General features: G+C 38.2%; 1 protein-coding gene and 1 non-coding gene across 2 annotated transcripts; one reads left to right on the plus strand and one right to left on the minus strand.

Annotated features, from left to right (window-relative positions):
* Positions 1-16,379: 16,379 nt before the first annotated feature.
* Positions 16,380-20,170, minus strand: LOC145619672 (uncharacterized). The gene is made up of 3 exons (XM_081674374.1): positions 18,377-20,170; positions 17,911-18,292; positions 16,380-16,864 (listed from the first exon to the last, which is right to left on the minus strand). The coding sequence occupies exons 1-3, from the start codon at positions 20,168-20,170 to the stop codon at positions 16,380-16,382; spliced, it is 2,661 nt and encodes an 886-aa protein (XP_081530500.1).
* LOC145621824 (small nucleolar RNA R71) lies at positions 19,980-20,086 on the plus strand. Its single transcript, XR_014108619.1, has one exon. It is a non-coding gene; the product is annotated as a small nucleolar RNA R71 (small nucleolar RNA).
* Positions 20,171-27,955: the final 7,785 nt, after the last annotated feature.

The raw sequence follows: 27,955 nt of genomic DNA on the forward strand, positions 1-27,955 counted from the left end.
TGGATAATACATGTATATACAAGAATATTTCCAAAAGGAATGAATCAAGATTCGACTTCTTCTTGACTCGAACTTGTTCTCGCTTAGTTCTCCTACGATTCTTGGCTAAGGGATGGTAAAAGAACCACCTACAAGACCAAAATCAAAGATTGATAAGAACAAAGTAAATATTTAATGTTCTAAATCAACTTCGAGAATAAAATCACCACAATGATATTTACACACGTTTAGACATTAGGTAACATTACTAAACCTTAAACACAATTGTTTTTGGTTTATAAACAAGCAAAGAACTAACTTGCTTTTTTGAACATGACTTCAACTTAAATGCAGAAGCCATGTCATTGTCCTAAGTATCTAAAAAACAAAAATAGGATACATACATAGGTCAATCCCAATATCATGATTATATGAATGGCCTAAACAATAGCAAGTCATTAGAACTACCCCAAAGTGGGGGCTCCAAGACTTGTGAAATAGCAAGAATGCGCATAACCCGACACATGGGCGCTCCAATATCAACAAAAAAAAGAGATATTCATGCCATTCGAGCTACTTTCGAGAATCGCCTAAACTACAAATGGTTTACGTAAATCTCGAGCCTTACAATTTTCAAATGTATCACAATGATTTACTAATCATGTTATTCTTTTGAAAACTATGTTTGCAACTAAACTTGGCCATTAAACATGTTACAAGCCATTTTTAAGTTCAAGTTCAAAAACTAATCTTAGTGCATAATTGTTGTTCCAATACTTCAATTTACTCTAGAGATTAGAGAGTATGACTGGTATAGAGCGAAAAAAAATCATGATGCATAAAACATACTTGCTCATACAAAGTTTAGTACTCAATCATTCATCATGGAAATTGTATCAAGCACATTATTAACATAAGACAAACAATTTCATGAGTTAAAATGTAAACAAAGACTCCTAAATTCTAAATTAAGGAGTCTTCATTTTAAATTATTCTCCATTGTTGCACACATTGGAATTTCGCAAGGAGAATAACATCTACTTTCTCGAGCTTCAAAACAGTGGCAAAATTTAAACTCAAAAGAAAGAAATCAAAAGTAGCAAGAATAGATGAAAATTTTGAACAACATTTCATTTTTCCTGTTATGTGTTCTAATGAATGACTGTTATTACTAGACTTAGCAAATTTCTTTGTTAGAATTATGAATGGTCAAAAAACAATTTAAACACACTAGTTTAATTGTTTCTAAGGTCCTAGTTGTTATAAGACGAAACACGGGATTTCTATACCCCTTTCAAGCAACATGAAATGGTCTAATTATGAAAAACAAACAAGTCATCGAAGTCACCCAACATTGGGGGCTACAATATTCGATAACATAAAATTGGGGCTCAAAAGCCCGAAGTATAGCCAAACTACTTTAGTTCGATGATGCATTCAAGAATTTCATGAACTAACTAGTTTTGTGCAAATCTTGAGATCACAGTTTTATAAGTGATTTATAATAACCATCGGTTATTTTTATCATTGATAAAACTAAATTTTGCAACTTACGCGCGCATGAAAAAAATATATATAAACATGAGTCGTAAGAACAAATCCATGCTATTATAAAAGTTCAAAATTTCATTTACAATTTTAATGCATAATTATTGTTGTTCTAAACACTTCAATTTATATTAAAATTAACAAGTATAGTCTATGTGAGAAAACAAGAGAAATAAAGTTCCAGTGCAAAGTCAAAATCAGAATATATGCTTGACATGCTCATACAAGATCAATACTTTACAACTTTGCATGAATTTTGTTGCAATATAAATAACGACAAATAAACAAATTCACGAAAACAAGTCGAATGCCACCCATACTTGGGGACTACGATGCCTGCAGTTAAACTCAGTAAACGGGGGCTTCTAACACCAGCAAGAGCCATCCTATACCAGTTTCAACTAAGCATTCAAGGGATTTTCTAAAATCTCAAAGAATCAGCTACTCTTAGGCGAGCAATAGTAACACCAATACAATTATCGCCTACTAATCAATTTTGAAGTTTGAACATGGCAAAAAAAACTAAAAGTACACTTCGGGCCATTTTCAAAACATAATTTATGAAAGTAATATTAGTTCCAATACTATAAATCACTTCATAATAAACAAGTATAACCAATGATCAAGAAAAAGCAACAGATTCGAGCAAAATTCGAATAGAAAAGCAAGAACAAACTTAAACAATGAAATGCTTATACAAGGTTCAATACTTAACCATTTTTCATGAAATTTGTTGCAAAACACTCCTTAAACATAGCATAACAACATGGAACAAACAATTTCAAGAATAATGGACCGAAAAAAAACCCCCAAATTGAAAATTTGAGGTTTTACGGTTCGAAAATCGCTCAAATGCCAGCCAAGAATGAATGAAATTAAGCAAAAAACTTACATTGGATTATGGTAAATGTGAATTAAGAGCGAGATTTGCTTCCTTCAGCTTCGAAAACCGCAAAAAAATGGAGTTCTTTAGAAAGAGTCGAAAATGGAGGAAGGAAGGAGACAAAGAGCGAAATGAAAAATCGCATTCGCTATTTTTCTTTTTGCTGAACTGAGTGTCGCGCACAACTCTAGAAGTTGCGTGTGACGTATCAGCGCAACTCCAAACGATACGCGCATCTGGCCAGCGCGACCTACTGAGTTGCGCGCGGATACTGGTCACTAAAATGATCGGTATCTGGATTTTGATCTGTCTGATCATTCTTTCAACGGTTTTTGCTCGTTATTAGACGTAATGGCGCGCAAATTATCAAAATCCTTTTTAATTGCTTTGCATTTGTAGTTTATTTTCTTCTTTAATAGTTTTTTGCATCATTTTTCATGCACACCATGCTTTGTGCCTTCCCCAAGCATACGTCTTGAACGTTTTTCGTAAGCGTGCCTTAAGACGTTCCGTGGTGCTGCTTTACGTAAAAGCACTCATAGACAGGTTTGTCATTTTATTGTACTGATGTTATAAATGTCCGAGTTTTCTTCTTTTTTCACGTTCGAAGCAAAAAGCAAGGCGTTTTCATGCAGCGTAAAAATGCAAATAGGGTAGCGTATAGTGTAAAATTGTACGACGTAGGTGTTGCGTAAAATTTCACCTCAGCTCAAGCTATGCAAGATCTAGCTCTCGGAACTAAAAGGTAGACTATTACTGTAAGCGTTAGCTTACGAGTCGACAGGCGCGTAGAACCTTCAGGAACAGGCACTTCTTGAATGGGAGCAAATACGGTAGTTAGTGAGCTTACTAGCTTACCGGACAGCTAGGGTGTCCGTCAACCCTCTGTATAAAGAGCGACGAGACGATGTTGCACCCATGTAGTCACGTGCCCCTAGTCTTGAGACATGTGCACTCATCTTGCGGACAAAACTACTGAGAGAGTTGCTGACTTTCTTCCCTCTCACTGGATTTGGATATATGCCTCCAGTCCTGAGACATGTATTTCTATCTTGTGGACATCCGGTATGAATACCGGACCCGGCTCGAATGCCGGACCTTTTTCGGTTCGAATATCGGAAACCCCTTTTCATTCTTTTTACTTTGTTAAAGCCAGGCTAAAGTTTCAATGACATATCGAGGGACTTTAGACCAACGATGACATGATTGAGAGGAAATCATCCCCTTTTATTCTTTTTTAAAACCGATCTCTTCTCATGACTTGAAATCACCCAGAACACCTTTACTTGTAAAAGTGTTCTACAAATTGCAAAGGATCAATCTAGATTTTTTAGCGCGTTGAGACTAGGGAAAATGTTTTCTAGCCTTAATAGCTACTTGTTTCAAACACTTAGCGAACCAAGGACTGTTTCGACATCCTTAATCATTACTGAAAGATTCTCTATCCTTAGAGAACTTTGCAGAATTAGTCTCGGATTTATTTCCTTGACTACTTTGATCATCGTCTATTCTAGACTCGATTAAAGTAGGGGCTAACTCTAGAAACCTACTTTTGGCCTGTTGTCCCGAAAAAAAGTGCGATGATGTTACAAAAATCCGTTCTTTAGGCTAGATCAAAATTGAAGTGTTTATGGCCTACGAAAAGCATTATGAAGTAAGTTAAAACTCATACTGAGACCAAGTTATCTTAGAGCCTTGTCCGATTACTAATTAGGCCTAAAACGTGTTCACATATGTTTAAACATGATTAATAACGGACCCAAATGCGTTAAATGCAATGATTAGATCCAATGGAACCTACATTGTTTAAAACAGAGCCAAACAGATAAAGAAAACCATCAAATTCCTATTAGAGACCTATATAGATGGATTTCCCTTTCAAATAGCTTTCCAGCGGTATGTCATAAGCCCAATTCCGAGCCAAAACGAAGAAGTTATGATTAAAACACTAAACCGGGCTAAGAACCAGCACCCTTGCACTCCAACGGCCATAACTTTTGATCCATAATTGCTTTTAACCTAATTCTAACGGCATTGGAAAGTATACTTCTAGCGCTTTCCAATGATATCTCACCCGCCTAAATTTGACTTTGAAATCAAAAGTTATGGAAGTTTTAAAAACGCATTTTCGTATAAGGCAAACCGCAAACCAGCGCAACTCAATCAGTTGCGCGCGACTGGCGCGCGCAACTTATTGAGATGCGCGCTACACCCCAGCGCGAAAGAGAGTTGCGCGCGCCATTTGATGGCGTGGCTCTAAAATCCTAAATCGAGATTCCTACGCCTATAAAAAGGGGTCTTCGCACAGTTCTAAACACACAAAAAATCAAAATTAAAAACCCTAAATTTCTGAAATCCCTAATCTATCAAACCATCTTACTATCTGTAGACACCCATTTGTGTCTCCCCAAAACCAAACCCAGTGATGAATGCCTTTTGCGTCGAACCATAATCGAATGAGGTGAAAGTGTGAAAAGTCAAGTGTTGCGGTTAGTTTTTATTAAAATCCTTCTTTCTGTTTTCGAAAACCCACTATATTTTATGAAAATGTCCAATATAGTTTATTTTGGTCCATGATAAGGGTCCAATAATAGTGTAATTGGATGGGGCTTGAAAAGACCTTTCCAGCGATATATTATAAGCCCAATTCCGATGAATAATGAGGAAGTTATGGCCAGAATACTAAACTGGGCCCAAACCGGATTTTACCTACGACCTAATGATCATGAGGAGGGTCCAAAGGTTTAATCCTATTCCTAAACTAATTAGGATTGATTAGAATCTTCTATAAGTTTCTAAAATATCTTAATTATCCTTTTTTAAAAAGATAAGATTAAGGAATTTGATTTAAATATAAACTTTCCTTCTTTATAAAACTTTCCTTTTTTAAAGTCCTAATTCTACTTGGATTTAAACATGTTCAAAGACAGTCAGTTATTATTTTTGTGCCTTGTATTTTTTATCCAAATTTTATATGGTTAGATAGATCTTTTAATTATTTTTCCAATGATATATTATAATATTAATTCCGAGCTATAACGAAAAAGATATTAAAGGAATGCGAAACTCTATCCAAAACTGACACCCTTTCACTATTTCGGCCATATCTTTTTATCCATAAAATATTTTAATCTGATTTCAATTGCATTAGAAATTAGATTTCAAGAGATTTCCTACTACATATTATATGACTTATTTGGACTTTTAGATCAAAAGATATTATAAAAACAAAATCCGCAAAAATTATCTCTAACGCCAAACGACAGGTTTGTCACCTCGCGACTGACCCTTTCGCCTGGCGACAAGATGAATTTCTGGCGACAAGGTCGGTTTGTTAGTGATAAAGTGGATTTTTATTCCTTAACAAATTCTATGATTTTCCGAACTGTTTTCTTATAAATAGGGTCCTCGAACTCCGTTTATTATCATCAACTCTCATTAAGAATTACTTAATTCTCTCTATTCTCTCTCTTGAGCAATATGTGCTTTCTTTCTCTCTCTCTTTCTAAACAAACCTTTTTACAAAAACAATACCGCACTCACAAGATCTTGCAACACCTAGCCAAGTTCGAAGTTGCCTTCGCCCTAGACGTGAAAGGTTTAATATTTTCTGAGGGTTTGGTCCCAAATCCAGTCTAAACTTTATAACTCTTTCTTTTCAATTTATTTAATTTAATTCTTTAATTCTTGATTTATTATTTTTATTGAAGTTTAATAACTTGTGTATTTTGTTATTAGAAAGAGGTACGAGGCTTCAAAGTATGTAATCTCATTGCTTTATTCATGTAGAAAGCATGTTTATTATTTATTAATCCTAATATCATGTTAGGATATTATTTATTGCTTTCTAGTATCATGCTCAGGTTGCCTTTTACTCTTTTCTAATATCATGTTAGTACCATGTTAGGTTTAAAGCTTAAATCTTTATTGTTTAGTGACATGCTAGGGTTTGTTATTAATCTTGTTAGTATCATGCCTAGAATCTTGCTATTATATTTAAGCTTTATTATGCCTTATCATGATTATGATTATTGTTATGATGGTTATTATTATGTTGCTTGATTTATATATTATTGTTATTACTTGATCACGCCTTTTATCCTTGTTAAAGGGAATTTGTACTTGAAATCACGCTTAATAAGTTAATTAATAATTTGGCTTAAGTTAATATGATTTTAATTCAAGTGATCGCCAATAATAAATTTATTTGTGCATTAATATTCAACCAACATAGATTAAACAGGTTTAGGGTTAACCTAATGTTTTCATGTTAGTCAAAAAGCGCACATGAATACGAGTAGAATAAAGTAGAGGCCTATTTTATAGGGCGGATCCTTTCTGTTGTAGATTGGATTCGTACCCTCATCCCCGAACCCTATTTGGTTCAAGACCTTATGGAGTTGACCATCTCCTGGATCGTTTTGGTTTACAAGTTCCTAAAACTTGTTGGCGACTCTTTTTCTCTCTTTTCCTTCCCTTTGGAACGCCACCATTCTTAAGTGTATGATTACAGTGGGGTTCAAGCTTGGGGTCAAAGTGCTTGAAATATTCCCTACACTATCAAACTACGTTTTCCTCTTTCTTATCAACTACTCTTCAACCCTAATCCATCCATTGAAGCCCTTGGAGGTACAAAGAAGAAAGAAGGTCCATAAACATCTAAGACGGAGACCTAAGCATACATAGAAGAATGGTTAGTTTGCTGAGCACTTAGATGAATCACTTTTCTTTTATTGTTTAAATAACTTTAATTGATTAATTAGTGATGTTTGATTACTTTAAACAAACTTTTAATTAATTAATTCACATAGTACTCTTTCGTTAATCAAGACTAGAATTTGAATAATTAATTGTTGTTTTATCACTTAAGACAAGACAAATATTGTTTATTTCTTGTTCTCTTCGCGAATTTGATTAATTAAGAATAACGACTTTTGCAATGTAATTACTATATGATTAATGCGTGTAAATAAAATCTACTAACTTAGTTATAGGTATCACGTGGAATATATTGTTTGGTGATGATATTGTGCAAAAGAAAGAGCTAGTAGAGGCCGCACTAGGGCTAGGATCGCGATTTCCCTCTAAAGAGAACGTTATCTTGGTACCCTCGCTCTCGAACTCATTTCTGGTTTATGTGGACCAACTTGGGCATGGGTAAACTTATGATTCATGCTAAATATCCCTTGAACTCTACTTGGGAGAAAGGCATGAACGAGGTTTATGGGGTTTCCTAAAACTCATTGGCGACTCCTACTTGTTCCTTACAAAAAAGCGTGTATGATAAAATCATTTCTAATTCAAGGTCTCCCAAACAGTCAGGAATTCAAATCCTAATACACCCTAACAAGTGTAAAGTCCTAGGCTTTAAAGCGCTGTGGGCATCTAAGGAGAAGGATCCCCTACGACGGGAACACCCTCCTTACATTAAGCCCTTGGGATTTTATTCTCAAAAGTAACTCAACCCAGGGTATAAACTTATTGGGGTTTTGTCTTAAGGAAATCCTAAGCTCTTGGCCACCATACCAAAGCTCCCGGCGTATCTCCGACATAGCACTTTAAGGCAAGAAAATCTGAGCGCCCAGCCCACCAAGCCTACCTTGATTGGTTTAGGTAGATGTGCCAAACCAGGCCTACCCCTCGGCATGAGTGCATCATTGGGCTGGTTTTGCAAAGCGCTAAGCCATCTCTTGTTTAAAATAAAAATCAAAGCAAGACAAAGCTCTCGGTCTTCTCTCGAGCAAGAAAAAAGAAAAGGAGCTTAACCACCCCCAAAGCAAACCACCCCCAAGCTGTCAATAAGCGAGTAAAAAGAGAAGGAGCTTAACCCACCTAGCCGAGCGCTCGGCCTAATGCGGCCAACCCCTCAGCCGGCCATCTCTCTTCTTAATCTCACAAAAATACAACTTGAAATAAAAACCATAGTGATAGTACTCAAGGGGTCTCCCTCTCCTCCGCATTTTCTCATCCTTAGGACCAACTACCCTCTCGGCAGCAAGGATAGGCCCTCGGCCATTGCAGTAGGCCCTCAGCCTCATTCTCATCTAATTTTCTACAAAAATTCATGCTCTTAAACACCGGCTCACCTTATACTCGCGAGCAAAATATAGGTACATGCCGAGGGGTATAACAGCACTCAGCCTCACCATATACCCCTCGGCAGGTGCATCTCTCAGCCTGCCCTCACTCTCACACCTCCGCCCCGCCTTACCTATCTCACACTCCAAAATCACTCAAAGTTATTTTTCTTAACCTGGCTCATAACTCAACTCGGGTGGATTCCCCTTTCGGCACCCCCGAGCATCTATCCCTCGGCTAGCAAGACAAAGACCTCGGCCAAAACCATCCCTCGGCTTGTCTTCTCTCTTAGCGTAGCCAAGCTGTCAAAACCTGACTACTCCCTCGGCTTTCTCACACCCCTCAGCTGACTGCTACTCCGTCTACTAAGCCTCTCGGCTTGTACAAACAAGCTTTCGAAAATTGCATACCCTTGGCATCTCTTTAGGAGTAATTAAAAATAAATAAATAAAAAAAATCATCACCAAGTGTCTTGGATGATGACAAACTATTCCTACTTACAAGAGAATGGTATTTGATCATCATTACTTACCTCTCGGTGTTAAGAATAGCTCAAAATATTATCAAGACAAGTCATGCATGCTCTCGGCTAAGCGTAAGACTTACCTCTTAGAAGATTATCAACATTTGTTGTGCTCCCACTCACCTAAAAGCCGTCATCTATCATCATGCCTACCCCTCAGATTATTAAACAATAACTTAGCTTTAATAGCTAAAATATCTCTACGGCATTGCTTGGGGCTGGTTTTCACCCTTGCAAGTGATAGGCCGTCGTTGAGCCTACCAAAGAATAAGTCCTATCTTGGTCTCACTAGCTAATAGCAAGGGTAAGAAAGGGTCGAACCCAAGAGAGGCGTTGAATCAACCACCGAAATACTACCGCATAAATAAGCTAAGTGAAGTCAAAGTTTATTTGGTTTGGTGTAACAAGTACTAGTTTCTGTTAACTAAAGCTAGGGGAATTAACAATATTTAGAGGATTCTAGGGCTCGGGTTATACCACTCAACTTCATTACAAATCACGATTAGCATGCATAAACAAGGTAAAATGAGGGGTATAATAGGGGAAATCATCTAAAGCACCCAACTACTCTCTCAAGCTAGAGGGATTACTTGAATCATGAATACAACCTACTCTCGTAGTTACAAAGCATAAAACAAGTGTGAAAGCATAATCACGATTAAATAATCATTCCCTTGACTAGAAATTCCTATTTTCATGGCATTTCAAGTCAATCAAGCATAAGGGAGCTAACTCAAGTTCATCTCTTGATCCTTCGTTGAGAAAGCTTGGATAATAATTCTAGCAATGGCCATATACAAGAACTAAGTAATTAAACCACTTAAGCTCAACTAATTAACTCCCAACAAGTACCAAATTAGCACATGCAACATGTAATTAGGGACTACATTGAGGGTTTTACCCAAACCCTAGAAAATTAGACTACTCACAATCGATGGAGATTAAAGCAATTAAGGATTTCAAACAACTCATGAGCATAATTAAACTAAGATTAAGCTAATTAACAATCTAAACATACAAGAATCAAGCAAATAATTAACAATAAAGCAAGAAGAAATAGGGGAAAAGAGTAAGAAAAATATTACTAGAAGCTTGAACTTGAATAACAATGGTGGAGCTTGTCTTCTACAATGATTGAGATTAAAAATTCCAGGCTAATAATTAAAATCTAACTAATGATTTGAGAGTATTTGTGTTTCTACAATTACAAACTAAGAGGAAGCACTATAAACTTGGATGCCGTACAATAGAGCCAAAGTGGGGTATTTATATGACCCTAAAAAAATAAGGACGGAGAAAACAAGAGTCGGGAATTTCTGCAGGTGCGCACGGACGTGCCAGAAGTGGCACGGACATGCAGCCTAAGTGGCACGGACGTGCCACCCTAAGCACGGCCGTACTGATTTGGGCAGTAGCTCAAATTTGGGCCAGGCTAACTGCACGGGTGTGCAGCTTATGGCAACGACGTGCTGGCTGAGCTGCACGGACGTGCTGAATCCTTGCTCGTCCGTGCCAATTCGGGCAGTAGCTTGGTTTGGCTGGGACTCTCCTGCACGGCCGTGCAGGACATGGCACGTCCGTGCAGGGTCTTTTAGGCCCTTCTCTTCACATTTTCTTTGATTCTGCTCCATTGTCGCGACTTCTATCCTTGGTTTATCATCCATATGCCTCAAATGATCGTTTTTGGACCTAAAATCTCAACAAAAACACTATTAACCCGTGAAGCAAGGCATACACCAAAATTGAACAAAAATAGGATAGAAGTGAACCGAAACGCCAATATATCGAGTAAATAAGGCTCAAAATCACCCTAAAATCATATCTAATAACAAGTTATTAAATCCCCCCAAGCTAAGTTATTGCTAGTCGTCGAGCAAAACAAACATGTTAATTCAAGAAGGAGGATTACTTGCTAATGATCAAACAAAGGAGAGATAACACAAACACAAATCCGCATGGCAAGAGCCATAAATACTTTTAGCACAAGTGAAAGCAATTTAAACCCCTAAGTCGCCTAAGAGGACGAGTTTTTATCTCGTGAGGGTTTCGCTTGAGCTTAACCCACAACTCACATAAACCACACCAACTATCATAGCACATCGTTGTTCTCAAAGTGGTCAAAACACAAAAAACCAATGTTTTTATTGTCCAAGTCAACTCATCGGGATACAAATCACAAGCAAGACAAGCGAGCAACTTTCAAGAATTACCATTAATACAAATGTGCACATGAGTTGAGGGTAAAGAGACGAACTAAGCAAGGTTGCACTAGGATACTTCGTTATACCTTTTACTAGTTCATTAGAGCACGTCTAGATATTCCAAAGTTGCAAAGCCCACCTTCGGTTATAAAATCTCAAAATGCAAGTCCACCTCCCAAAATGCACTCCGAAGCCCTTTCAACTACGCTCTAATTCGGGAATTTACACAAGAAACATTAAAATATAAAGAGTGTGGGAGGCATCCACAAATTGACCTCTAGAATAGAAAAAGTGAAAACTTTGAGAATTTTGAAGGAGTTTTTGACTTCTCCACTCTTTTTCTATTTTTTTTTCATTCATTGCCCTCGCCTCTTTTAAATTTGAGCGGCTCTTTCTTTTATTCGAAACATGTGGCTTATTATGCCACTTATTACACAAGATATACATAGAACTAATTCCCTTGTAGAGTTTCGTTTCGGGGAGGAAGGGAGACACACCAAGGGCACAAGGGACCATATTTTGATTCAAACATATCCTACTCTGGGCAAATTTGACAATATCCTATGCTAGACTTGCAATTGAGCATTCATCGGTTTTCATTTCATATACACTAGTGCAATCAAGATTAATAAGCCTCTAAATGACCCCAAATCTTGAACACACCCTTCTAAAAGAACATTTACTCATCACTCAAGAGTCAAGCCAGCAAATCATATAAGCATCGTCATTTGAGTCTCATCCAAAGGCTATATTTTTTTTTATTTTTTTTTTTTAAATTTTTTTTTAAAAATACTAGAAAGCAAGAAAAGATAGCATGTTAGGAGAACTAAGCTAAGCATAATCACAAAAAAAAAAAACACAACTATACAACTAAATAAAGAGAGGAAAGAAGAAAAGTATTCACACATTAAGAGATTTGGATTTAGGGTGTTGGATTTCAAAGGGAGCAAATTTGGATGTTAAGGGGTTTGGATGTTAGGGGAAGGAACAAACAACATGTAAGGTAATCACCAATCAAGCACAAACAAGAACCAACATAAAAACCAAAGAGAAAGACTCCCCCCCAAGCTATCATAAACATTGTCCCCAATGTTAAAACAATTAAAGCACAAGAAAGGGGAGAAAGAGACTAACTCATTGGTTCGGGCCTCCTTGGGAGCTTGGGCCCCCAGGGTACCAATATCGGTAGACATTTCGGAACTCACCCAATTCCGACCGAAGACCTTCGAAGCTTTTCCTCATGTTATCGTAGGAGGACCTCATATCTTCGTGAGACTTTCTCATAGTTTCTAACTCGGTGGTCATCCGGTTGAACCCTTGGTTCATCATTTGCATTCGCTGCTCGAAGGTGAGGGGTGGGTTGCCCTCACCCATGCCTTGACCTTGGTACCCTTGTTCGTACCCTTGTTGGTGGTCGTATTGTTGTTGTTGTTGTTGTTGGAATTGTTGTTGTGGAGGTTGTTATGGAGGTTGCTGCTGCTCTCTTTGCTCTTGCTCCTCTTCATCGTCTGCATCGCCAGGAGCCCAATCGTGGTATCTCTAAAAGATCCAGTTGGTCTCGTCGTAGATGAAGGTTCGCTCTGTGTCGGGGAGGTAGGCGTAGGATCGGCCACTCACGTGCCACAGGTAGGGGTGCGGCCCCTCTACGTCCTCTACCCACCTCATTGTCCTTAGCGACTGCATATCGATCCGCGTCGCACCTGTGCAAACCTGCTGATATGCAAAATCCAGGTTAAGAGCAGCAGCAATAATAGTGATCATACCACCTATGGTGATGTTACCGGACCTGGTGGCAACATCCTCTAGGTGGTCTATAAACCAAGACCCTACATCTAAGGCCGAACTACCCTCACTCAAGTTCCATAGGAAGTAAAGCTCCCTAGTGGACACTACCCCCGAACTGTCACCTCTAGCGAACGTCGTGTTTGCTATGGTACGCTGTGACAACCTAAATGCGGGGTGGATGATGGCCGTGGCCTTATCGGTCCTTGGGTTGTAGTTAAACTGGCCGGTGATCTTCCTCCAAAACTCGCCCGCGTTATAGCTACGGGGTGGCCTATCCTTTGCCCCAATGGTTCCGTTCGTAGGCCACCCAAACACTTGGTTCACCCTATTGATGGTCATGGTATGTTGGGTGTTCATGAGTTAGAAAGTGATACGGCGGGGGTTCCTAGTTGTGTCCCGTTGGACTTGGAGGGTGGAGAGGAATTCAAGAGTTAATCTCTTGTAGGTCAAGGCATGTAAGTCTAGCTAACTACCTAGGCCACATCCCTCGAATAACATTCGAATGTTTTCCCCCACCCCTAGGGACTCGGCTACCTCCTTGCTGTAGAATTTGGTTGGCATAATTCTCCTCCTACTATTTCTTAGAAAATTGTTTGAAAAAGTTTGGTCATTGAACATGATTCCCATTGCATCCACTTGTGGTGGACCAACGGGAGGAGGAGGAGAAGGGTTGCGGTACCTAGCGTTCGTGTTTCTAGGTCGATTTCTTCTAGACATGGTCGGATTTATGCAATGCAATCAAACAAACCACAACGAAATAATCAACACAATAAACACAATAAACACACAATAGGCACTAAGTCCACTAATACACAACCAAAGCTCAAACAAGGCCAACTATTAGTACACAATGAAGCCATGCTCTAAGTCTCCCACCTAAAACAAGTAAATCACCAAGCAACAAAGACTAATGCAACAACACAACCACAACAATTTAATATCAATATATGCACTACAATCAACCAATCCTACACAAGAATTTACTCAAACAAGCATGCTTTGTCATGTATGAAAATCAATTCCTCACCTCACTTACAAAAATTCAATTCTCAAAGCAAACCAAAATTCATTCAAACTCAATAATACTTGGCAATTATCAATTATCAATCACTCATAACCAATTTCAACAAACTTTCTCAAGCAAAAATTCAAGAATTCAAGCATAAAAATAGTAAAAGGGAGGAACGATTATACCGAGCCTATTTTGGTGTAAAACCCGCAAATTAACCTTTCTAACCTTCCCCTTGCTTCCTTGAACTTCCTCCTTCAACCAATTGCTTCAATTTTATCTCCCAAAGAAAACCCCAAACCAATTTTTCAAGGTTAGGGTTTGAGTATTTTGGGTGATTTTTGGGGTTGAATAAGATAAAAGGAGTAGTAGTTTGTGAATTTGTTGAAATGGAGTGAAGATTTTGGTATAAAGAGTTGAAATTGGGTGAGAATTTGGGTGAGAATGGAGAATTAAGTGAGTTTTGAAGGAGAAGAAGAGGAGTTTTTAGAGAGAGAGGAGGAGGAAAATCGTGAGATATGAAGAAGAGAAGTGAATTTTTTTTTTGATTAAAATCCTGCTGAAATCTGTTATTTCTGTGGACGCACGGACGTGCCAAATTTGGCACGGACGTATAGAATCAAACAGAACTAATGAGAGTTCCTGCCTGATTTGGCACGGGCGTGCCAGGGTTGTGCACGTCCGTGCTTAGTAACACGCACGGACGTGCTTACTTTGGCACGTCCGTGCTGAACATCGAAGCAGTTTTGTGGAGCTATTGCCTGATTCTGCACGGACGTGCGATGTTCTGCACGTCCGTGCAGACCTGATGCTGCACTTTCTTCATTTTTTTTTTTGTAATAATAGTAAGACATAATAATAATAACAAAATTATTATTATCACCATTATTATTATTATTATTATTATTATTATTATTATTATTATTTATTTTTTTAAAAAAAAAAAAAAAAATCATTAATACTTCACTTTCACAAAACCTTTTCTTACTTCTCTTTTCATCAACACCTACAAGAGACATTGAGAGAAAAGTTAGTAATAGTAAGTGTGATGGAAATTATGTAATAGTTATGAGAGAGAGAGAGAGTTGAGAAACTCGGGTTGCCTCCCGGAAGCGCTCTTTTAACGTCACTAGCTTGACGACATTGCGGGATCAATGAGAGTAGGGAACATCAAACTCATCAAGGTGAACAACCTTGGCTTCCTAATGCATAAAACCGTCAAAGTTTGCCTTAAGCCTTTGGCCATTCACTTTGAACGGTTCACCATTGTCATTTGAGATTTCTATCGCTCCATATGGAAATACCTTCTTAACGGTAAAAGGTCCACTCCATCTTGACTTGAGCTTACCCGGAAACAACTTCAACCGGGAATTGAATAGTAGGACCTTGTCACCTTCCTTAAACTCCTTTTGCTAATATGCTTGTCATGCCAAGCCTTGGTCTTTCCTTTGTAGATCCTTGCATTCTCATATGCATCCAACCTTAATTAACCCAAGGCGTGGAGGTCAAGCAACCTCTTCTCACTGGCGCTTTGAAGGTCAAAATTCAACGTTTTGATAGCCCAATGAGCCCGATGCTCAAGTTCTACCGGCAAGTGGCATGACTTCCCATAAACAAGCTTGTATGGTGTGGTGCCGATAGGAGTTTTGAACGCAGTACGGTAGGCCCATAGAGCATCATCAAGCTTTGTAGACCAATCTTTCCTAGACCTATCCACCGTTTTCTCAAGAATTATTTTTATCTCCCGGTTTGAAATTTTAGCTTGACCACTTGTTTGGGGGTGGTAAGCTAATGACACCTTGTGCCTCACACCATATTTCTCGAGGAGAGCTTGAAAGGATCGCTTTGGAAAGTGTGAACCTCCGTCACTAATCACAGCCCGAGGCACTCCAAACCTTGGGAAAATTATTCTTTTGAAGAGCTTGACCACAACCTTAGCATCATTAGTAGGAGATGCAACCGCTTCCACCCACATTGACACGTAATCAACGGCCACTAGAATGAACTTGTTCCCAAAAGAGCTCGGAAAAGGCCCCATACATCAAAAATTTCAAGTTCAAGGATGTTGTTCAAAGGCATTTCATTCCTTTTGGAAATATTACCGGTTCTTTGACACCGGTCACAAGCTTTCACCATGCCCCACACATCTTTGAATATTGTTGGCCAAAAAAAACCACATTGCAATATTTTCGCCAAGGTCTTGTTAGCACTCATATGTCCTCCACAAGGTGAGGAGTGACATATTGTGATAACATCTTCAATTTCATTATCCGGGACACACCTTCTAAAAAGTCCATCAACACCTTGTTTGAAAAGCAAGGGGTCGTCCCAAAAGTATTGACGAACATCATAAAGAAACTTCCTTTTTTGTTGTTAAGAGAGGTCGGGAGGAAGAATAGAGCAAGACAAGTAGTTTGCAATGTCCGCAAACCATGGTGTCGGTGCTTGGAGAATAGCGAATAGTTGATCATCCGGGAAAGAATCGTCAATTGGCAAGTTATCAAGATCACCTACAAAGATAGGCAACTGTGAAAGATGATCGGCCACAACATTTTCGGTACCCTTCTTGTCTTTAATCTCAATATCATAGTCTTGTAAGAGCAAGACCCACCGTATCAACCTTGGCTTCGGTTCTTTCTTTGACAAGAGGTACTTCATGGCCGAATGGTCGGTGAAGACTATGCCTTTAGACCCCAACAAGTAAGATCTAAACTTCTCGATTGCATGAACAATAGCTAGAAACTCTTTTTCTGTGGTAGTGTAATTCCTTTGTGCATCATCTAGTGTTTTGCTAGTGTAGTAGATAGCATGGAGCTTCTTATCCTTCCTTTTTCCTAGAACGGACCCAATGGCATAATCTGAAGCATCACACATGAGCTCAAAAGGAAGCTCCCAATTAGGGGGTTGAATAATAGGAGCCGAAATCAATGCCTCCTTCAACCTATCAAATGCTAGCAAACATTCATTAGTAAACACAAAAGGGGCATCCTTTACCAACAATTTAGTGAGCGGCTTTCGATTTTTGAAAAATCCTTTATGAACCGGCGGTTAAAACCCGCGTGTCCAAGAAACCTCCTTATTCCCTTCACATTTGTGGGGGGTGGGAGGCGCTCAATAACCTCAATTTTGGCACGATCAACTTCAATGCCCCTACTAGAAATTACATGACCAAGAACAATGCCCTCCTCTACCATGAAATGGCATTTCTCCCAATTCAAAATTAAGTTCACCTCTTGACATCTTTTCAACACTTTAATGATATTCGAAAGGCATATGTCAAAAGATGAACCAAAAACAGAAAAGTCATCCATAAATACTTCAATTGATGATTCAAGCATGTCGGAAAAAATAGACATCATACACCTTTGAAATGTGGAAAGTGCATTACAAAGACCAAATGGCATCCTTCGATAAGCAAAGGTGCCAAAAGGGCATGTGAATGTAGTTTTCTCTTGATCCTCGGGTTGGATTGGGATTTGGAAGAATCCCGAGTATCCATCCAAGAAACAATAGCGACTATGTGATGCTAGTATTTCCAAAATTTGATCAATGAAGGGGAGTGGGAAGTGGTCTTTCCGGGTGGACTTATTCAATTTCCGGTAATCAATACACATCCTCCACCCAGTGACCGACCTCGTAGAAATGGTCTCACCCTTATCATTCTTGATGATGGTCATGCCTCCCTTTTTAGGCACAACTTGAACCGGGCTAACCCACTTACTATCGGAGATAGGGTAGATTATGCCCGCCTCAAGAAGTTTTAAAACTTCTTTTTTCACAACTTCCTTCATATTTGGATTGAACCTTCTTTGGTGCTCAATCGAGGAAGCATGATCATCATCAAGTAAAATCTTATGCATGCATATAGTAGGACTTATCCCTTTAATGTCATAAATTTTATAACCAATGACACCTCTATACTCCCTTAGAACATCTAGGAGTTTCCCAAGAGAGGTATCATCAAGCTTAGCATTGAAAATAATGGGATAACTCTCATTATCATCAAGAAAAGCATATTTAAGTAAAGGAGGAAGGGGTTTAAGTTCAACCTTATGAGGAGGCGTAGTCCTCTCCTCTTTTACCTCCACATTAAGCACTTCCACTTTCATTTCGTTGTGGACTAAAGGTTGGTTGAGCAAAAGATCATACCCCCTTGTTTCTTCATCTTCCTCAACTAAGCCTCCCGTTAGGATAGCTTGTAAAGGATCTCCTTCAAACAAATTCTCTTGGAACTTATCTAAGTCCCTTTCCAAAGTATCAACTCTATGAACTTCATCATACAATGGCTTTTTCAATGCTTGTGGGAATGAAAATTATATTTTTTCATCTCCCACATTCAAGGTCAATCTTCCTTGCTTCATATCAATCACCACTCCCGCGATGTTCAAAAATGGTCTTCCCAAGATAAGGGGCACCGTAGTATCTTCTTCCATTTCCATTACCACAAAATCACATGACACAAACACTCTTCCAACTTGAACCGGCAAATCTTCAAGAATTCCCAAAGGTAGCCTAACCGTGCGGTCGACCAATTGTAAGGACATTCTTGTTTGCTTCAAGTCTCCAACCTTCAAACTCTTGGCAATTGAGTAGGGCATCAAGCTTACACTTGCCCCAAGATCATATAAAGCATCCATAGCTTCCATATCTCCAATCTTCACCGGTATCGCATAGCTTCCCGAGTCACCAAGCTTTTGAGGAAGCTTGTTTTGAATGATTGCACTCACCTCCTTAGAAAGGGAGATGGTTGCACTCTCTTCAAGCCTACTCTTGTTGGATAGAAGATCCTTCAAAAACTTTGCATACGTAGGCATTTGTGACGTGGCATGAAGAAAGGGGATATTCACTTGAAGTCCTCTCATGACTTCAAGAAAATTTGAAAACTTCTCATTCAATTTCTTTTCTACAATCCTATGAGGGAATGGAATTGGAGGCTTGTATACTCCCATTGGGGGCTTTTCTACTCTTTCCTCATCTCCCTCACTTTCTTTTATGACTCCCTCGTCACTCTTTTGTTGCTTCTTTTTCTCAACATCAACTATTTCATTTTCAAAGTCATCCTCATTCCTCACCACCACTCCCTCATCACTCTTTTGAGGCTCCTCTTCACTCATGACCGGCCCCTCATAACCTCTTCCCGACCTCAAAGTAATGGCCTTAGCCTGCTCCTTTGGGTTCACCACCGTTGAACTTGGGAAGTGACTGCTAGAATTTGAGGATGAACTCCCAACTTGTTGTGCTATTTGTGCCAATTGATTCTCAATTATCTTGTTGTGTGCTTGAAGTTGTTGGATGTTTGCTTGCATATCCGCATTGCTTCTTCCTTGTTGTGCAATGAAGGTCTCAAGTGCGGCTTCAAGACTAGACTTTTGAGGAGGTGGGGGAGCGGGTTGGTTATATTGTTGCCTTTGTTGGTCTTGGTTTGGATGGCGATATGGAGCTTGTCGGTTTTGAGAGTGAGGTTGGTTGTAGTGGTTTTGGCTTTGATTGTAGCTATTTTGTGGGGGCCCTTGGTTTTGTTGCTTCCATCCCGTACCTTGTTGGGGTTTCCAACCTTGATTGTAGGATTGGGGGTATGGCTCATTTCTTTGCCCAATTGCCGCCGCTTGCTCTTGGTTAGTTAAGTTGCAATAAGAGGACATATGATCGTTTCCTCCACAAGTCTCACAAGACATGACTTGTTGTGAGGAAGAGCTTGGAGATGTAAGAGTGGCTTGATCTAGCTTATGAGCTAGCATGTCAAACTTTGATGCAATAAGGTCTATTGCACTAAGATCGTAGATTCCGGCCTTCTTTACTTGAGGTTGCCTTCTATTACCCTCATATGCGTAGTACTTAGCCACTTCTTCAATCATTTTATATGCTTCATCCACCGATAGCTTTTTAAGGCTAACACCGGCCCCATTATCAAGATTGGCTCTTGACGTAGGAGTAAGACCATCATAAAAGCTTTGAACAATGATCCATGATGTGAAACCATGGTGTGGGCATTTTCTAGTGTATTCCTTGAAACGCTCCCAAGCTTCACTCAAAGTCTCGTCAATCTCTTGGTTGAAATTGGTGATTTTCCTCCGTAGCTCGGCGGTCTTTTCGGGTAGACAATACTTTCCAAGAAAAGCTCTAGTGACTTCATACCATGTTGTCAATGATCCCTCTTCTACCATTCTCAACCAATGCTTTGCCTTGTCACGGAGGGAGAATTAAAACATGTGCATACGGATGAAGTCTTCCTTAATGTTATTTTGTTTGATCGTGGTGCACAATTCGAGAAAGTTGTCTAAATGAGCAAAAGGACACTCATGAGAACTCCCACCAAATTGATCACCTTGTATCATACGGATGAGTTGAGGCGATAGCTCAAAATTGTTTGCATTAGTGGTGGGGAGACGTATGCCACTCCGACGTGTGAAGGCATTGGGGTGGTCATAATCTCGTAGCAATGGTGGAGGAGGATTTCCGTCACCCATGTTCTCTTCTTCCTTAGTAAAAAATATTTCTTCCGGATCCGAATCCGAATACACAATGGAGAACTCGGGTGTGCCTTGCAAAAGTCTCCCGGCGTTTCTCAAAGTCCAATTAGCTCCGGATCAACGGGAATAAGCGGTGATTGCTTACTCTTCCGTGTCATGCAAAGTCAAACAAAGCTAAGAAAAACGTTAGCAATGACTATCACAAGGTGAAAACACAAATATAAAAAAAAATAAGAAATATTATGATACAAAAATTCACACACTTAGACTCATTCAACAATAATACATTGAATGTGACTTTTCCTCCCCGACAACGACGCCAAAAATTTGATAGGCCGTCGTTGAGCCTACCAAAGAATAAGTCCTATCTTGGTCTCACTACCTAATAGCAAGGGTAAGAAAGGGTCGAACCCAAGAGAGGCGTTGAATCAACCACCTAAATACTACCGCATAAATAAGCTAAGTGAAGTCAAAGTTGGTTTGGTTTGGTGTAACAAGTACTAGTTTCTGTTAACTAAAGCTAGGGGAAATTAACAATATTTAGAGGATTCTGGGGCTCGGGTTATACCACTCAACTTCATCACAAATCACGATTAGCATGCATAAACAAGGTAAATTGAGGGGTATAATAGGGGAAATCATCTAAAGCACCCAACTACTCTCTCAAGCTAGAGGGATTGCTTGAATCATGAATACAACCTACTCTCGTGGTTACAAAGCATAAAACAAGTGTTAAATCATAATCACAATGACATTAACATTCCCTTGACTAGAAATTCCTATTCTCAAGGCATTTCAAGTCAATCAAGCATAAGGGAGCTAACTCAAGTTCATCTCTCGATCCTTCATTGAGAAAGCTATGATAATAGATCTAGCAAAGGCCATATACAAGAACTAAGCAATTAAACCACTTAAGCTCAACTAATTAACAGCCAACAAGTATCAAATTAGAACATGCAACAAGTACTTAGAGACTACATTGAGGGTTTTACCCAAACCCTAGAAAATTAGACTACTTATAATCCATGGACATTAAAGTAATTAAGGATTTCAAACAACTCATGAGCATAATTAAACTAAGAATTAAGCTAATTAACAATCTAAACATACAAGAATCAAGCAAATAATTAACAATAAAGCAAGAAGAAATAGGGGAAAAGAGTAAGAAAAATATTACTAGAAGCTTGATCTTGAATAACAATGGTGGAGCTTGTCTTCTACAATGATTGAGATTGAAAATCCCTAGCTAATGATTAAAATCTAACTAATGATTTGAGAGTATTTGTGTTTCTACAATTATAAACTAAGAGGAAGCACTATATGGCCCTAAAAAAAAGGACGGAGAAAACAAGAGTCGGAAATTTCTGCAGGTGCGCACGGACGTGCCAGAAGTGGCACGAACGTGCAGCCTAAGTGGCACGAACGTGCAACCCTAAGCACGGCCGTGCAGATTTGGGCAGTAGCTCAAATTTAGGCCAGGCTAACTGCACGGGTGTGCAGCTTATGGAACGGACGTGCTGGCTGAGCTGCACGGACGTGATGAAGCCTTGCACGTCCGTGCCAAATCGGGCAGTAGCTTGGTTTGGCTGGGACAGTCCTGCACGGCCGTGTAGGACATGGCACGTCCGTGCAGGGTCTTCTAGGCCCTTCTCTTCACATTTTCTTCGGTTTTGCTCCATTGTAACGGCTTCTATCCTTGGTTTATCATCCATATGCCTCAAATGATCGTTTTTGGAACTAAAATCTTAACAAAAACACTAACAACCCGTGAAGCAAGGGGTACACAAAAATTGAACGAAAATAGGATAGAAGTGAACTAAAATGCCAATATATCGAGTAAATAAGGCTCAAAATCACCCTAAAATCATATCAAATAACAAGTTATCAGCAAGTCGCTTGGGACTCGTTTTAGCCCTTTGACATGCTTGGGGCTCGTTTTAGCTCTCATGTATAATCATAAGTCATTCTAGCTTATATGACAAATTCTCGGCATCAACTACGCTTATTCCGCGTGACATCCGAACTTCATATGATCTCGTTCCCACATCACGCGTGGGGCTAAATGTTTGGACTAAGTCCATTGCCCTAAGCCCAATGCCCTAAAATTACGAAAATACCCTCCGTGACCCAGCCCATCATAAATGGTTGCAAAGTACAAATTTACCCTTAATCTATCAAATTAAGTACAACTCGTGACACCTGAAAGTACAACTATAAATAGCTCTCCAATCATTAATGAAAAGGACTTTTTCTCTCTGTCTCTACTTTCTCTCTCTAATTACTCTTTCTCTCTCTAATTACTCTTTCTCTCACTACTTTCTCTCTCTAAAAAGGTTATTCTCTAACTTTAGCATCGGAGGGGCTGTCCCAAGTCACACCCTAGGGGCAGCTAATACTCAAGCCAGCAAAGCTAAGGGGTACTTAGGCATTCGGACAGTAGCTCTAAAAACCTTTATATTCCTTGTAATATCCTTAGACTCCTAGGAGCATTTTTGTTTCCAGAAACAAAAATTATATTATAGATGTCAGAAATTAGATCATATTTATTAGATATTACTATGAGATTAAAAGTGTCAGAATTTAAATTATAATAGTCAGATATTGATTTATAATTATAGATATTAGACAATATTGATCAGAATATTTGAAACAGGGAGCTAATCTATCTTTTGTTGTCACTTTCTTCCACAACGTCGATGTAAGAGTTAGGCCTTTTTTTTTATTTTTTATTCTTAGCTCTATCTCTTGTGGTTGCAGGTCTAACTTCCCAAAAAGCAGTAGAGCTTGAGGTAGGTTGAAGCAATTGCAGCCTCTCAAAGAAATACTAATTCCATCAATGTTCTGAACAATCATAAATATGGAGAGGGATGGGGTGGGGTCGCCGGCGCCGGGGGATGGGAGAAGGAGGATGGGGAGGATGGTCGACGCCCGCCGGTGAGTGGCTAGGTAGTGGTAATGACAGTGGGTGGGGGAAAACACAAAACGATGAGTGGCTAGGTAGTGTGTGTATTATGAACTACTCTCACGCAAAACGGTCTCACGCAAAATCTTCTCTAATTGAAAACACAAATTCTAGATGGACTTTCATTGATTTATTATAAAACAGATTGCTTGGTTCACTTTGGGAATTATAACTTCTCATGAATTGCAAATTTATAGGAGCTAAATTCCTATAATCAAATTCATGTGAATTTAAAGTTATCCTTATAAACTACAAAAGTTATCGTTTTTCTAACATATTTTCCCTTAAATAACACTTATAACGTATAAATCATTTTAGTTATCACATAATGTATCCATGAGAAATTACATATTAAAATACAATCCAACTCATTACAAATTAGAAATTAACCTTGAATGAATTAAAGTTAGTACTACCTCCATTTCATAAAATCTGCAACAAAGTGGCTTGCACAATTTCCAAGGCAAAATTTCTTAAGAAAAGGTCAGTAAACAAGGGGTCAAGTGATTAATTAGATGAGAGAGAAAGTAACACCAACAGCACCTACCCCACCAGCATCGACACTGCACCTTATAACCACTTGTCACCACCATTAAGGTCCAAAACCCCACCACAACCACCCAAAACCTAGCTAGCTAATTAACTTACACCACCCCCAGAGCACCAACACCACAACTAGATCACCAACACCACCAGACCACTAACACCACAACCAGACCATCAACACCACCAGACCATCAATGAGTGAAGCCCCACGTCACCATGCCAACCACCACTAACGAACTAAGACAACCACCTTACCACTTACAACGGACTGAAACCTACAAACCACCACCAACAAACCAAAACCCAAACTCACCACCACCAACCAATTCAATCAAACCCTAGCTTACCACCACCAACAAATTAAAACCCCACCTCACCGCTACCAATCAACTCGCACCACAACCCAAAACCTATCCGACTAACTCGCATCACCGGCAATCAACTCGCCCCATGTAGATACCCATTTGTGTCTCCCCACAACCAAACCCAGTGATGAATGCCTTTCACGTTGAACCATAATTGAATGAGGTGAAAGTGTTGAAATTCAAGTGTTGCGGTTTAGTTTTATTTAAAAATTCTCTTCTCTCTGTTTTCGAAAATAACTCTATTTATTTAAAAATAGCCAAACCAGTTTAGTTTGGTCCATAATTAAGGTCCAATAATATTGTAGTTGGATAGGGCTCGAAGAGACTTTTCCAACGATATATTATAAACCCAATTCCGATGAATATTGAGGAAGTTATGGCCAAAATACTAAACTGGGCCCAGTTAATTATTTGCATAGGGCCCAATGATCTAGAGGAGGGCCCAATGTTGATTATTATTCCTAAAATTGTTAGGATTAATTATAACTTTCTAGAAGTTACTAGAAGATTCCTTTTAATTCTAATATTATTAGATTTAATAATTATTTATTTTTAAAGTGGACTTTTATTTGGAATAAAATATTATTATTATTATTATCTTTGAAAAATACGTTTTTTTATCTTCTTTACGGATTCCGTAGATTAATTTGATTAAAGATCGGATTCCGCGTGGAAAAACACGCCTAAGCCAGGCTGTCGCCAAACGACAAGGATGTCGCCTCGCGATAGAATGAATTCCTGGCGACAGCGTGTAGTTTTATTCCTTATCAAATTCTATAATTTTCCGGACTATTTTTCTTATAAATAGGGTCCCGAACCTCTGTTTTGATTCATCAATTCTCTCCATCATCTCTCATCAAGAATTACTTAATTCTTAATCTCTCTCTCTTTCTAAACCAACCTTTTTACAAAATACAATATTCCGCATTCACAAGACTTAGAATCTCTTAGCCAAGTTCGAAGTTGCCTTCCCTGTAGACGTGCAAGGTTTGATATTGTAGACACCCATTTCTGTCTCCCCAAAACCAAACCCAGTGATGAATACCTTTTGCGTCGAACCATAATCGAATAAGGTAAAAGTGTGAAAAGTCAAGTGTTGCGGTTAGTTTTTATTAAAATCCTTCTTTCAGTTTTCGAAAACCAATTCGTTTTTATAAAAACGTCCATTTCAGTTTATTTTGGTCCATGATAAGGGTCCAATAATGGTGTAGTTGGATGGGGCATTAAAAGACCTTTCCGACGATATATTATAAGCCCAATTCCGATGAATAATGAGGAAGTTATGGCCGAAATACTAAACTGGGCCCAAACCAGATTTTACCTACGACCCAATGATCATGAGGAGGGTCCAAAGGTTTAATCCTATTCCTAAACTAATTAGGATTGATTAGAATCTTCTATAAGTTTCTAAAATATCTTAATTATCCTTTTTTGAAAAGATAAGATCATGGAATTTGATTTAAATATAAACTTTCCTTTTTTAAAACTTTCCTAATTCTATTCGGATTTAAAGATGTTCAAAGATAGTCAGATATTATTTTCGTGCCTCATATTTTTTATCAAAATTTTATATGGTTGGATAGATCTTGAAGTTATCTTTCCAATGATATATTATAATATTAAATCCGAGCTATAACGAAAAAGATATTAAAGATATACGAAACTCTTTCACTATTTCGGCTATATCTTTTTATCTACAAAAGATTTTAATCTGATTCCAATTGAATTATAAAGTAGACTTCAAGAACTTTCCAACGACATATTATATGACTTATTTGGACTTCTGGTTCAAAAGATATGATCAAAACAAAATCCGCAAAAAACTGTCTTGTCGCGAAACGACAGGTTTGTCGCCTCGCGACAGACTCTGTCGCCTGGCGACAAGATAAATCATTGGCGACAAGGTCGGTTTGATTAGCGACAGAGTGGAGTTTTATTCCTTATCAAATTCTATGATTTTCCGGACTGTTTTCTTATAAATAGGGTCCGAACCCCGTTTTTATTCATCAACCCTCATCAATTCTCTCAATCAATTACTATCAATCCACAATAATCAACTTTAATCAGCTTTCATCATCAATTCTCATCAATTCTTCCTTAATTCTCTCTTTTCTCTCTTGAGCAATACATGCTTTCTTTCTCCCTCTTTTTCTAAACTACCTTTTTTACAAACACAATTCCGCATTCATAAGATCTTGAATCTCTTTGCCAAGTTCGAAGTTGCCTTCGTCCTAGACGTGCAAGGTTTGATATTTTCTGAGGGTTTGGTCCAAAACTAGTCTAAACTTTATTTAATTTGATTTCAATTTAATTCTTTAGTTATTGTTTATTTATTTTCATTGAAGTTTACTAACTTGTGTATTTTGTTATTAGAAAGAGGTACAAGGCTTCAAAGTATGTAATCTTATTACTCTCTTTCGATGTAGAAAGCATGTTTATTATTGTTTAATATTCCTAGTGTCATGTTAGGATGTATTTAATTCCTAGTATCATGTTAGGATGTTATTTTATGCTTTCTAGTATCATGTTTAGGGTGCCTTTACTTATTTCTAATATCATGTTATCATGTTAATACCATGTTAGGTTTAAAGCTTTGATCTTTATTGTTTAGTGACATGCTAGGATTTGTTATTAATCTTGTTAGTATCATGCCTAGGATCTTGCTATTATTATCAAGCTTTATTATGCCTTATCATGCTATTATCATCTTTATTGTTATTATGATTATTATTGCATATTATTATGTTGCTTAATATATTTTATTGTTATTGCTTGATCACGCCTTTTATGCAGGTTTAAAGGGAATTTGTACTTGAAATCACGCTTAATAAGATAATTAATAATTTTGGTTTAGGCTAATGTGATTTTAACTCAAGTGATCGCCAATAATAGTATTATTTGTGCATTAATTTCAACCAACATAGATTAAACAGGGTAGGTTCAATATAATGTTTTTATGTTATTCGAAAAGCGCACATGAATACGAGCAGAACAAAGTAGAGGCCTATTTTTATAGGGCGGGTCCTTTCTTTTGTAGATTGGATTCGTACCCTCATCCCCAGACCTTGTTTGGTTCAAGACCTTATGGAGTAGTTGATGGTCCTTTTGGATTGTCTTTTGGGTTTACAAGTTCCTAAAACTTGTTGGCGACTCTTTTTGCTCTTTGTCTTTCCCTTTGGAACGCCACCGTACTTTAGTGTATGATCACAGTGGGGTTCAAGCTAAGTTTAGGGTTATCATAATACTTGAAATATTCCCTACAGATATTTTCTGAGGGTTTGGTCCAGATCTAGTCAAAACTTTATTTAATTTGATTTAATTTAATTATTTAATTATTCTTTATTATTTTCATTGAAGTTTACTAACTTGTGTATTTTGTTATTAGAAAGAGGTACGAGGCTTCAAAGTAAGTAGATTAGCTTACTTTCTATTTTATTAACAATGTAGAAAGCATGTTTATTATTGTTTAATATTCATAGTATCATGTTAGGATGCTTTTAATGCTTTCTAGTATCATGTTAGGATGTTATTTTATGCTTTCTAATGTCATGTTTAGGGTGCCTTTATTCTTTTCTAATATTGTGATATCATGTTAGTTTCAAGCTT

Source organism: Chenopodium album, chromosome 27, assembly GCF_948465745.1.
Source record: "Chenopodium album chromosome 27, dcCheAlbu1.1, whole genome shotgun sequence".
Lineage (NCBI taxonomy): Eukaryota > Viridiplantae > Streptophyta > Magnoliopsida > Caryophyllales > Amaranthaceae > Chenopodium > Chenopodium album.

Coding starts and splice junctions, on each gene's coding strand:
- LOC145619672 (XM_081674374.1), bottom strand. CDS start 20,170: ATGGTAGAAGAGGGATCATTGACAACATGGTATGAAGTCACTAGAGCT. Junction 18,293..18,376: donor TTTTGAACATCGCGGGAGTG/GTGATTGATATG, acceptor GCATTGAAAAAG/CCATTGTATGATGAAGTTCA. Junction 16,865..17,910: donor GGAGTATAGAGGTGTCATTG/GTTATAAAATTT, acceptor GTGATGCTTCAG/ATTATGCCATTGGGTCCGTT.